At 35.4% G+C, this 14,113-nt stretch overlaps 1 protein-coding gene across 3 annotated transcripts in view; it reads left to right on the top strand.

Moving 5' to 3' along the window:
- HPSE2 (heparanase 2 (inactive)) overlaps positions 1–14,113 on the top strand; it is a 536,390-nt gene that overhangs the window by 349,621 nt on the left and 172,656 nt on the right. For all 3 annotated transcript variants that reach the window (XM_039871547.1, XM_039871548.1, XM_039871549.1), the window contains one exon: positions 2,701–2,748. In XM_039871547.1, the coding sequence (XP_039727481.1) occupies positions 2,701–2,748 (48 nt within the window). The remainder of the gene's footprint in view (positions 1–2,700; positions 2,749–14,113) is intronic.

Genomic DNA, 14,113 nt, shown 5'->3' on the forward strand with positions numbered 1-14,113 from the left:
GGGACCATGTGCCTCCTTGGGTCATTCTTTGTCTTTCTGAGATATACTTTTGATAAATCTTTTCTAAATCTCACTGACCTGTGATTCTTCACTGCATTAATGAGAAAGAACCAAGAAAAAGTGGTAACTACATTTTTGTGCTGTTACCCCTGCCATTCGGGAGACACCAAACTCCCGAACTCCGATAGGTCCCAACGGTAATAGCATCACAACCTGGTCTGACCTTCTGCCACCTCCTTACCTATCACCTGACAGCCAGCCACACTGGATTCCTGAGAACACATTCACTATGATCAGTTCTTGCTGTTCCTATTCCTAGCCTGCTCTTCATGGCCAAACCTTACCCTTCTCTCAATGCCAGATTCACTGTCATGTACAGTGTGAGGCTTTTCTCAATGATTATCCCTCTTCTAAGACCACAGAAGTAAATTTAAGTGCTCCCTTGACCGCTGTCCCACAGCAGTTAGTTTGTACACAACGTAGTACAGCATATAGAGACTCTGATAGCTAATTGTCTCAGTGTCTGTCTTCTCAACTTTATTGTGGTTGCCTTATAGCAGAGGCCCTAAATCAGTCACTTTTTGATACTTGCTCCAACATATAGTCTTATAAATAGGATCTGAAATGCTCAAGTCGTGAGAGGAAGCCAACAAACAAAGAATGTGCTCAGGCCTTTACTCTTTTTCTGATAAATATGGTAGTATTTTCTGAAGGCAAAAAATTCAGCTTATTTTTTGCATCTCAGAGTTGTACTGTACTTCCTAGCCTCAGTGAAAATAGCTTGGAGGCAGCATAGGATCCTAAAAAGAGGGTAGGATTTGGAATCAGAATTGTTTCCAGGGTTATACAAAATACACATAAGAAGCCAAAAAAAAATTTATAATGAGAAAGCACTATAAATGTTAGTGTTATTTTCACTATGGTTATTTTTATATGTGAATGGAGACAGTTTTCCATAAAATAGTATTTCTAGTTCTGATTTTAGGAATTATCTTGGAGGAGTAAAGTTCATGTAAATGTATTTTAAAGCATTTTATTTCTTTTTTAAAAATTATACTTTTATCTGAGTTTGTCTAGGTTTTCTAATTTTTAAAATATCCTGGGGAGGGAGTACAAAATTTCATCCTGCCCTCTATTTTTGGGTGATCCTACTTGTAAGATTATCATCAGGTGTCCACTGTTTAGAATATATATGTGGCAGGGATTGTATTTTGGATGCTAATCTGTTTTCATTCTTCCTGTATTTTACCATTTTTCCATTTTTCTCTTCTCTATTCAAGCAGGTAGCTTGGTTGTATGCTTATTGACTCAGAGGTAGAACCTGATAGGATGGAAAGGAGAATGCACAAACCTTTCTGGCTTTTGAATTCCAAAGGGGGAATCCTTGTCACAGGGCTGGAAATAGTGAGGAGAGTGGAGCTACCCTCCCAGACTCAAGAAATCTTCCTGGGCTGGAGAAAAGAGATGAGGAGATGAGCAAGAGAAACCCATGGGTTCCAAAAGCAGAAGGTACCTGTGCCCTGCTTCCCAAGGAGTGCTACTAGGAGGGGTAGCATAACCCCATAAAAATGGGCTGTTTGGGGTATCTGGAGATGCTACTTCTCTAGCCAGTAGAGAAGTTAGTAATCTATATGATAGGATTAATAATATCCACCTCGTCAAGCAAAGCAGTTTTGAAAATTTTAGGAAATAATACATGTGAATGCCTAGTACTGTGTAGGTACTCAGTAAATGTATTTACTCCAATCCCCGTTTATGTTATAATTGATCCCATCTAACCAGTTTCATGCCTTGATCACTCACATGTTCCATTTCCCAAGTTCTTGCTTCTGGGCTGGCAAATGGTAGTGGAGGAGAAAAAAAAGTCAAAAACCATGCAGACAAGGAGGAGCCAAACTGCCTCCTCCTCCTCATTTCCTTCTCCTGTCCTCCACTTACTCTTAATACTTTGTGGCATCTGTAAGGCTTCAGATGCTGCCTCCTGGCCTTTTTGTTCTAGTGGAACTTCTAGGAGTGCAGGAGGGTGGGGAATTGCTAGGAAGACTTTGCTGTGTGCTTTGCAGGGAAACAGGTCTGGTTGCCCTTTTGAGCTGAGCATGCTTGTCAGATGATGCTCAATTCTCTACTTAGCTGCTCCAGAAATGGTTAGATTTCTCTATATGGTGTCCAGGTTTCTACATTTAGACAGGTGTAGCAGCTCATCATTGCAGCATATTTGGTAGCACTTTATACTTGTACAAATATCTTGGGTTTTCCCAATCTCTTCAAAAGGAGAGGTCTGAGGTTTTTCAAAGGCATCTATTGTTTTGTGATCCTTGGGAAATATAATCATTTATTTGTTTCCTAGCAGATCTCAGAGTTCTTGGAGAATAGGAAATGGAACAGATAAGTTTAGATCATAGGAAAAGTGAGGTGGGAGCTATTGGGCATGGGCTTAGGAAGACAGACATAATGTTGAATTGAGGTCTTGATTTCTAGATGGCAAAGGATGTATGAAGAGCCGAAAGTATGATTACCTTTACCTCTGTACAATTTAACTTCCAATAGCTGTGGATGGGCCATGATTGCGGCTGCGGATCCTCTCAGAAAGCATAGCTGCCCAGGGATTGACCTGATCTGTGTCTCAGTTTATTTCATTTTAACCCTGGGGATATGGTTTGCTTTAAGTTGCAATATCTTTGTTCTTTCTGTTCTTTACAGATTCATGAAGGTGGCAGGAAGCACAGTGGATGCAGTTACCTGGCAACAGTAGGTATTCACCATTTTTGCTCTTATTATCACTTGCTGTGAAATGAAAGATAATTAGTTGTCATGAAGTTTATAGCCGATATTTGACAAGCTATACTTCATCCTCCAAGAAAAAAGTTAAAACTAACTTCAAAGCTGTTCTTGTGACAATCTCATAGTAATATAATTTTTTAAAAAAACAACACTGACACATTTTGTAAAGCTCAGCTATTATGTACACTTAAATTAACCTATTATCAGTGAACGAGTAATGAAAATCTGAACATGCCACCATTTTCCCCTAAGCTTTACCTTGGGACTAAATTTCCTTAAGAGAGGAAATATTGTTAATTACTCAATATATCATGTGAAAATAGAAACACTTCATTATATTTATGGCAATGGTCTTAATTAGTAAGAGAGTTACTAATATGCGGCAAATACAAATATATATATATATATATTTGTATATATATATAAAGAGAATAAAGCAGCTTCAAGAAAGAATAAACCCCACCATTCCAGGAAGAAGGTTACAGTGACAAAGATATGTTAACATGAGGGGCAATTAACTTGTAAAGATAATGATCTGATATATAAATCTACATTTTCTTTAAGTCTCCTTATGGCATTTGTGTTGGAATATCCAACATCTTACAGTGTCCCACAATTTTATACTGGAATCCTGCCCTTCCTTTTGATAAGGAATCTATCCCACAGCATCTTCTAAATCATCCCTCTTCTACTGTGGTCCTCATAGCTCAGATTAAGTGCTCCCATTCTGTGCCCTCATAGCTGTCAAATATGGCCATCTTTCTCAGTTACTCTAACCCTTCCTGCCTGGCTCATTAACTCTTGTCTTCCTCCATTTTAAGTGGATAACAATATTCCCTACATATTCATGATATATGTGAAAGAAAGAGTAGTAGACAAAAATCTTTATTAAGTATCCCAAAATGATTTTTGGTTTGTTGGTAATCAATAACTTCAGTAATAATAGAAAATATTTTATTCTACATTTATACTTTTAGTTTCCATAAACAAGTTCCAAATATTTTCAGAAATTCTTATCATCCTTCAAATGGTTTTTGTGAGTCATGGGTTAAGTCTGATGATCTTGTCATTATTTTGCTTAAAACCCTTCAGTGTTAACACTTAGACCAAAAGCCAAACTTTCTACTCCAGCCTCTAAGGCCCTCTGTGTTTGATCTTTGCTACCTCTGACCACATCTGGTGCCATTCTGCCCTTACTCCATCTGTCTCAACACACTGGTGGTCTTTCAGTTCTTAGAAAGTTCATATGCATGTCTGCCTCAAGATCTTTGTGCATGCTATTCCTCTGCCTGGAATGAGGTTCTCCCCCTTTTTTGTGTGGCTGTCTCCTTTTTCTCTCTTAAGACTCAGCTTCCATGTCATCTTCAAGAGGCCTTCCCTGATGATCCTGTCAAAAATAGGTTCTTCACTAATTCTCTTTCTTAGTTCTTTTTTTATAACTTGTTTTTGTAATATATGTGTTTTTCTCATTTACCAAAGTAGCATTTATTTAATCCAATAAGTGCTTATTTAGGCAATTGCTTATCGGGCATTTACTATGGGGAGAAATAATAACAATGATAATAATAACAATATGGCAGGAACTATTGCAGACTTATATGCCTTACTGTATCTGATCCTCATAACAATAAAATGAGGTAGGGACTATTTTTATCTCTATTTTTTCTGCAATTTACAGGAAGTTGTGTAAAATCCAAAGATTTCATAGAAAGTGGCAAATTTTGAACTTGAAGTTTGGGTCTGTCTCACTCTAAGGGCTATTCTCTTAATTATTGATGCCTTTGATAACAAGACAATGATCTTTTACTGAAAATATTATATTCTAGTGGAGGAATTCAAATCCTCTTCAGGTTCCTCACCAAAGGCTATCTGGACAATGTAGGATAAAGGCTGAAGCTTGAAAAACTTGTATTTGTAGGGGAAAATAATGAGATTAGCGTATAAATATTAATGGGTAAGAATATAAGGCTTGCTCAATTATCATAGCTGACAGGGAGAGGTCAGAGAATGCTGTTCTTCCCTAATCAAGCACTCTTTTTAATGCAAATGGAATGAAGTGGGCACGGTATTTTTTATAATGGAGAAATATATTTTTTTATAAATACATTTTGTTTATTAGCTACTTTAAAAATATTGGCCAATTCTCAAGATAAAGATGTGCAACTACTCTAAAAATAGCCCCAAAGCAGGCAATGGGTTGTGTTTCTTTTGGCTCCAGGATCAGTACTCATTTGAGGACAACAAGTAGCACCTGGAATCTGCCATTTATTCCTTCCAGCTATAGTTTTTAGCTATAGTTTTCAGTCAAGACTTGGACTAGTCAGGGAGCAATTCCAGGAAATCTTGGCCAGGAGGACTGGGTAAAAATTAAAGCCAAATGCCATGTTTCTCTAATCCTGGAAAATGCTGAGTGAAAATTTCTTAATAATGTAAAGGAAATCAAGAGTCATTATCAGGGGAAAAAATAACTAACATAGAATTGTCAATATATACCTATATACAGGTAGCCAAAAGAATGATTTCAATACTGGAGTACTGGGCTTGGAGCTTGAACGACCAGAACTCTGGGTCTGAAGTCATAAATAAACAAATCTATATAATTAGATTATTTTATTTAAAAAGTTTAGGCTCTTGGATTTTGAAGACCAAGATACATGACTTAATGATTGCTGCTGCCCACCAACCCATGCAGAAAACCCAGCAAGAGTTGCTGAGATGAAGCTGTAATTACAGGAATGGTGGAGTAGCTTGTAGCAGACATCACTGATAAATCTGGACAAAATACACACACACACAACAATGACAAAAGGAAGCAAAAACTAGAGAAGTTATTCAATCCTTGAAAGAAGTAAATGGTACTGGTGAGATCTGTGGTTGCTTAAAAATCCATGCAGTGTGAGGTGGCTAGAACCCATATGAAATACATGTGACATTGGTTTGAGGTGTTAGAAGCAGTCAGAGGACAGGAAAGAAGAATCTATGGGGCAAAACAACAAATATATATATAAGCTAAACTTACCTCAAATCTGTGCCTGATCCCTAAAATGTGCATTTTCAAGGGAGACTCCAAGAAGCCTGCTAGAAAACAACAGCTGAAAGCCTTAAAAAATTGAACAGAGATTTCAGCTGCTATCACTTGAGAAACAGATATTGGAATGTAAACCTCAGAAATTTAGAGAGGCTTAATAAACATGTTGTGCTTTGCAGTGAAAACTAAAAGAGTTATGCTTCAGGAATGAAATCTGTGTCCCAGGATAAGGATCTTCCCTAAGTCTAATGTGTAACCAAAACAGACTCACCCTAACAAGGTATCAATTGAAGCTGCTGCAAGAACAAGATAATCAGCCATTCACTCAACTTCCTGCTATATCCAAATCAATACTCTTCTGTCTCTACAGCATATCACCCACACTTTTTAGTATACAATTAAAGATTACTAGACATGCAAAGAAACAGGAAAATGTGACTCCTGGCCAAGAGAATGAGGAAAATATAGAAACCCTGAGATGACCCAGAGAATAGAATTACCTGATGAAGGTTTTAAAGAAGCTCTTGCCAATATATTCAAATAATCAAAGGGAAAATGTCCATATTGAGTGAATCCATGGGAAAAATATCAGCGGTGAAATAGAAACAATATGTATAAAAAAGAACCAAATGAAATTCTTAAAGAAATAAAAAGAATAACTGAAATGAAAAACTCACTGGGCTTAACAAGAGATTGGAAACTATAGAAGAAAGAGTTAGTGAACTTGTATACAGATCAATAGAAATTATACAATTAAAGAACAGAGAAAAGATACTCAGAAGAATTGAGGTTTTAGCAACCTCGTTGCCAATATTAACTGGTCTAACATCTGTGTAATTAGAGACCAGAGGAGAAGAGAGAGATAATGGAACAGAAACATTTTCTGAAGAAACCAAATCTGTACTACTCTCAAATTTGGTGAAAAATATTAACTTACAGAACCAAGAAGCTAGGTAACCCCTAAGAAGGATAAATATAAGGAAAATCATGCCTGGGCATATCATAGACAAACTGCTGAGACCAAAGATCAGGAGAAAATCTTCAATGTATTCAGACAAAAATGACACTTTACATACAGGAACAAGACACAAATGATGACTAACTTGACCCCAGAAGCAACAGAGGATAGAAGGTGATGAAACAATATTTTTAAAGTGCTAAAGAAAAAAGTCAAGCCAGAATTCTATCTCTAGCAAAAATGTTCTTTAAAAATGAAACTGAAATAAAGATGTTTTTGATAAATGAAAGCCAATATAACTGTACTACAAGAAATACTAAAGGAAGTCTTCAGACAGAAAGGCAGTATCATCAGAAGAAACTGGAATCTCAAAAAATAATGAAAAGCATTAGGAATGATAAACCCGTGGATAAATATAAAAGACTATTTTTTTCTTAATTTCTTTAAAAATGACTGACTCTAATGCAAAAATATAACATTGTATTATGTGGTTTATAACATATAGATGTAAAATTATGTGGCAATAATACTACAATGGATGAGGAAGGGAAGAGGCAGTTAATGAAATTTTTATTGTTGTAAGATTCTTTATGTGAAGTAGTACACTTACTCTAAGAAGATTGTGATAAGTAAGGTACATAAGTAAGTAATCACTTAAAAAGTAATGACAAAAACGTATAGGTAAAAAGCCATATTGGAACTAAAATGGAATACTAAGGAATATTGAATTAACCTCAAAAAAGCAAAGAAGGAAGAACAGATTAACAAAAAATAAATTGGAAAAAAGGAATCGAATAGCAAAATGGTAGGCCTAACCATAACCATATCAATAATTGTATTAAGTATAATTGTTCTAAACAATATCATTAAAGGTAAAGATTGTCAGACTAGATAATATAGATAGAAGATCCAACTATATTCTACCTATAAGAAACAAACTTTAGATGTAAAGATACAGATAAATTGAAAATAAAAGGATGAGAATGACATACCATGCAAGCAGTTTCATAAAAAGCTGGTGAAGCTACATTAAAATCAAAGTAGACTTCAAAACAAAGAATATTACAAGAGACAAAGAGAGACTATTCCTAATGACAGAAGGATTAATTCATTAGGAAGGCATAATCATAACTGTAGGCCACTGTGGGAACAGAACACTGGTCCCCTGTCCCAAGGTATCTGCATCCTAATCTCTGGAACCTGTAAATATGACACATTATATGACAAAGGAGAATTAAGGTTGCTGACCTAAAGTGGGGAAGTTATCCTTGATTATTCATATGAATGCAGTGTAACCATAACAGTGGAAGAGGAAGTCAGAAAAGAAGAGGAATAGGGAGATTTAACTACAGAAGAGGAGATCGGAGTGATGTGATATGAGAAGGAATTGACCCACCACTGCTGGATTTAAAGATGGAGGAAGGGGACCATGAGCCAAGGAATTTGGGCAGCCTATAGAAGCTGGAAAAAGTGAATTTTCTCTTAGCAACTCCAGAAGGAAGATAGCCCTCCAGAAGGAAGAATGAAGTAGCTTGATTTTAACCCAGTGAGACCCACATTAATTTCTAACCTACAGAACGGTAAGATAATAAATTTGGATTATTTTAAGCCACTGTTTATGATAATTTGTTTAGCGCAGTGATAGAAAACTATTACAGTACCTAATAACAGAGATTCAGAATACACAAAGAAAAAAACTGATGGAACCAAAGGGAGAAAAATAGATAAATCTACTGTCAGAGGTGGATATTAACTAATATCGCTTTCAGTAATTAATATGACAACTAGATTAAAATAAAAATCTTCTAAACAGGATATAGAAGATTTGAATAACACTGTAAATTAGCTTGACCTAATCAACATTTGTGGACTACATTGGAACACTCATTCTTTTCAAGTGCACAGGGAACATTCACCGAGACAGATCATATGCTCAGCTGTAAAACAAGTCTTGAAAAATTTTAAAAGATTGAAATTATATGGAGTATGTTTTTTGATAACAAAAATTAAGTTATATACTAGTAAAAAAATCTATAAAACAGAAATATTTGGAAATTAAATAACATACTTTGGATCAAAGAAGAAATCATTAGGGAAAGTAGAAAATATTTTGAAATGATTATAAGGATACATTTTATCAAAATTTGTGGAATTCAGCAAAAGTATAACTTTGAGAAAACTTTATAATCTAATATGCTTATATGAAAAAAGAAGAAACATTCTAAATCAACGACCTTAGTTTTTATCTTAAGAAGCTAGAAAAAGAACAAATTAAATCCAAACTAAGTAAAATGAAGAAAATAAACATAAAAACAGAAATCAATGAAACATAAAATAAACCAACAATACAGAAAATTTACAAAACCAACAGTATTTCTTCGAATAGGTCAACAAATTTGAAAATCCCCTATCTAGAGAAAGAGAGTGAGAAAAAACATAAATCTTCAGTATCAGGAATGAAAGAGGGATTCTCACAGTAGATCCCATAGACATTAAAAGTATAATAAGGGAATATTACAAACAATTTTATTCTAACAAATTTGACAACCGAAAGGACAAATTCCTTAAGAAATACAATTTACCAAAAAATGACACAGGTTAAAAATTCTTATATCCCTATATACCTGGCTCATTTTGGAAAATATGACAAATTCTTATATAACTCTATATAAAAGCCAAGTCAAAGAGCTCTGGGCCCCAAATCAAGGAGCTGAGAAGTGAGGAGGCAGAGAAGCTGTAGCTGGAGATTGACCAGAAAAAAGATGCAGAGAATCATTAGACCCAGCTTGAGAATAGCACCCTTGGCTCACCAGAGAAGCAAGAGACTGAGGAGGATGAGAAAGACAAAGGGAAACTGAAGGCCAACCTTGGCAGTGGGACAAACCTGTCCAATTATCCCTGGACCCAGACCCTGCTGGAGCTGGATCTGGCTATGCCCTTCTGTGTCAAATTCCAGCTGAAGGAGAAGGATGTGGTAGTGGACATCCAGTGGCAGCACCTCTGGGTGGGATTCAAGGGGCAGCTGGCAGTCATTGACAGAGAGCTCTACAACAAGGTGAAGGTAGAGAAGAGCTCAAGGCTCACTGAGGATGGCAAGATGGTGCATTTGGAGAAGATCAACAAGATGGAGTGGTGGAACCGCTTGGTGTCCTAGCTGTCAGATCTAGCTAGTGAGACATGTCAGCATGGTGGAAAACATGATGTATGACCAGACCAGAGATAGAAGTCCATAGGGCCGCCCACTTCAGATTAGCAGAAGAAACAGGAAATTCAGAAAAAGTTCATGGATTAGCATCTGGAGATGCATTTTTCGAAGGACAAATTCAACTAGTCTGTTTGCCTCCCTGAACTGGGGGCTGAGCTCCCAGATGTCCGCCTTCCTTTCCCACCCTTCCCTGGGACTTGAGGGCCTCAGAGCTGAGGCAGGCATGGGACTAGCTCAAGCATGCAGGTCCCAGGACATCATGGCAGAAGGGCTGGGGCCTTGGGGGGTGTTCTCCCCTGTTGGCCTACTGTTAACACATTAAACTTATTTATCCCACTTCCCGCACCCCCACTCCCCCGCCCCCCACACACACAAAAGAACTATCTTATGGCAAAGTAATTCCATTGCTAGGTATTTACCCAAATGAAATGAAGACATATATCACACAAAAACTTTTCATTAGAATGTTCATAACAGTTTTATTAATAATAGGCAAAAGCTAGAAATAGCCTACGTGTTCATTAGCAAGAGAGTAAATTAAAGGAATGCTACTCAGCAAGATAAAAGAACAAACTAATGGTATACTCTACACATAAATTAATCTCACAGTCATTATGCTAAGTGCAAAAAGCCTTATATAAAAAAGCACATTTGTATTTTTCCAATTCTGTGAAATTCTGGAATAGATGTTTTAAATTGGAACATCGCCTCTGTGGGTATAGGGAGTAGGAATGTGAATTGAGAGGGAAAGGTGCATGAGGGAATTTTCTGAGGTGATAGTAATGTAATCTGAATCTTGATAGGGATTTGGGTTACACATGAGTATGCATTTGTCTAAATTCATTAAATAACATGGTTAAGATTTATACATATCATTGTATGTAAAATTTACCTAAGAAAAAGAACTGCAAACATATTGAACTAGCATTAATGGTATGCTCGATATAGTGTTTAAGATAAATTATATCAAAGTCCACAACTTACTTTAAAATGTCTCAAAACATAACATGGATCAATGAGTGGATAGAGGGATAGATAGATTGATAAATGTGTGATAGAGCACGTATAGCAAAATGTTAATTGTAGAACCATGATGGCTGATACATGGTTTTCACTATATAATTCTTTCTGCTTGCTTCTGTTTTTGAAATTTTTCATAATAAAATATTGGTAGACATGTCTAAATTATTGCACCTAAATAAATAATGTTATCCATTATGAAATAATATATTGTGAAAATATTTTGAAAAGCATAATAAATGGGAAAATGCTTTTGTCAAGTGAATAAAGTAAAATATAAAATATACAAATCATATCTCAATAATATAAAATGCACATAATCTCAATGAAAAGGCACTGATAGGTTCATAGTGTTAATCTTTAGATATGGGTAATATGAGGACTCTTATTCTCATTTTTGCTTTTCTGTAGTTCCCAATTTTTCTGTAACCAGCAGGTAATGCATTTTTGTTTATAATAGAAACCATCTATACCCAGCTCCATTCCTTCCAACCCCAATGTCCCCTCTCCAAAAGCAATCATCATAATTTTAGCCATTTCTGATATTTGTTTTCATATTTCTAAATAGCAATCTGATGCTGCTATTCCTTGATATTTTTCTAATTCAAATATTATTTATTAATTTTCTACTATAGAAGACGCGAATTTAGCTCTCATTCATCCTAACTCCTCCCATATTGAGACATACTTACCTTTTCCAATCCTCCAATATTTTATATCTTAAGTATTGGTTAAATCATAACTTGGGGCTCACATTTTTATTACTACGTAAATATGATTCCCAGCAGAGAAAGTGGTGTGCTATGATTACGTTTTCTTTCACAACTTTTTGCTTTCCCTGGAGTTAATAACTGTCTCTTTTTTTTTTTTTGCCTAGTTTCCTATTAACCTATCCCTAATTCATCCCTAAACTCTGTACCAGAGGGGTAAATATTTCTCTCTGTGCAAATACCCAAGGTAGCCATCAGTTTCATCTTGTCCTCGTAGGTACTCTCGTGGAGCAGTCCCCCGCTCTGGTCCCATCTGGACTGGTTGATCTCTGTGCTTCCTGCACAGCTGTTGTCTTGGGAGCTCCCTTCACCATCATCCTGGGGATTCCTTTTGACTCTTAGTTGGATCCATGCCTTTTTTTGAGGTTAACTCCCTCGTTTTCGTGGAACATTATTTTCCCGGAAATTCTTGAGAAAAGATAAATGAGAGGTAAACATGTTGAGACCTTTTATTGGAGTTTGATTTATATTTTGGAAGTATACAGATTTCCCGCAGATTTTGATGATTTTGCTGCATTTTGTTCTAACTTTCCTTGTAACTATTGAGAAAACCAGTGCCCTTTAAATTTCCCATCCTTTTATTTGCCCTGTTTGCTCTATCATGGTACTTTTAAGACCTTATTGTCCCAAGTGGTCCTGTATGTTGCTGTCTATTCTGTTCAGTAGGTATATGGCAGAACCTGTCAATCTGAAATTCACGCCCTTCAGTTTAGGGAAATTTTCCTGATTTTTTTCTTTGACAATTTCTTTTTATGTATGTATCTATGTATGTATTTCTTGCTCTCTCTTTCTGGAACTTTTACAAGCCGATATCAGAACTCTTCAAACAATGATGTAATTTTAAAATATTTTTCTCTTCCCTGTTCTTTCTGTGGTTTTCTGATAAATCTTAAACATCTCATTTTTGTTGAAATTTTCATTTCTATTATCATTTTTCAAATTTTCAAAAGCTCTTTTTATTCCTCAACACTTCCTTTTTTTATGGCTTCTTATAGCTTTTTTCCTTGTTTTTCTCTGAGGATATCAATTTTAGTACTTTGTTATTGTTTCTTTTCTTCTTTTCTCCCCCCTTTCTCTCTTCCTTCTTTCCTTCCTTCTTTCCTTCCTTCCTTTCTTCAATAATTTTCTTATATTTTCTACATTAAACTTTTTTCCCTCTATGTTTCTTTCACCTCCCGTCTTTATTTTTTTGTCTTTCACATTAAAGATTTTCCTAAATGTCAAATGATCCTTGGATCTCTACTTCTATTTAATAGAGAGGCATGAAAAGCTGATTAGACATTTATTCTCAACTGGTGGGGGTCTATGTTGGGTGATCTGGATGGGTTATTACATTACAGACTCCTAACTGTCAACAACTGTTGCTCAACTGAAGATATGTGGATTCACATATCTCCTTCTATGTTCTGTGGCAATACGTTGTTTGGTTCAAGAATATAAAGAAAATATACCCTCACAGAGATATATAGCTAGAAAATAGAGGGGTATGTGAATAGCTTTTTACAGATTATTGTGGCTATTCTTCTCAGGTACTACACCAAAATTCATGAAGTAATAATTTCTTAAAGATTGGTTGCAATATGGAATATGAAGCCGTATTCACTTTTTCATATTCTGATGCATTAAAATATATTGGTATTGCATTTTAAATGTATCTTTTACCCATGAATGATTTTATAACATCATGCATTGATCATTTGGAAAATGTTATTTTATTGAATTATGAATTATGTAGCTCTTCTATACATTGACATGTTTCATTACAATATAGCAAAAAAAAAAAAAAGCACATTTATTAATATTGCTACCAACCTAATTAGAAAAGTCTTTAAGTTTTGGGAAGCTGACAAGTTCATGGCAGCAGATAAAAATATTCTAAAATTCTAATGTTCACTTAACAGTTCAAATTTATAATGAGCAACAAGTTCTGTCAATTGTTTTCCTTGAAGTGACAGGCTTACCTTATTCATTTTTGAGAAAAATGTCTTCCAAATGCCCAAATCTGAATAACCATAATTTGTCTTTCGTTGTTTCAAGTAAAAATGTTCCATGAAAAAAATGACCAATTTAGTTTGTAACTCAAACAATTATACAAGTGTTTGTCTTTGAGACAACCATCGTACTTTGCTGAGAAGATGAAGTCTTTTATGTATATTTCTCATTTAATCATAGATATTTTTAAATGTGTACTTAGGGATTAAAATTTAATAAAATTAATAAATTTAATCACTTCATCAAGGAATTATTATGTGAAACTGGCATTTTTATTTTATTGCAAGTATGTGACAACGATCACAAGTGCAGTTTGATGCTCCTGACCTGATTTGTGCTAAGTAGCCAGCACTTTTACC

Source organism: Pteropus medius, unplaced genomic scaffold (assembly GCF_902729225.1).
Source record: "Pteropus medius unplaced genomic scaffold, Ma_sr-lr_union100, whole genome shotgun sequence".
NCBI classification, from domain to species: Eukaryota; Metazoa; Chordata; class Mammalia; order Chiroptera; family Pteropodidae; genus Pteropus; species Pteropus medius.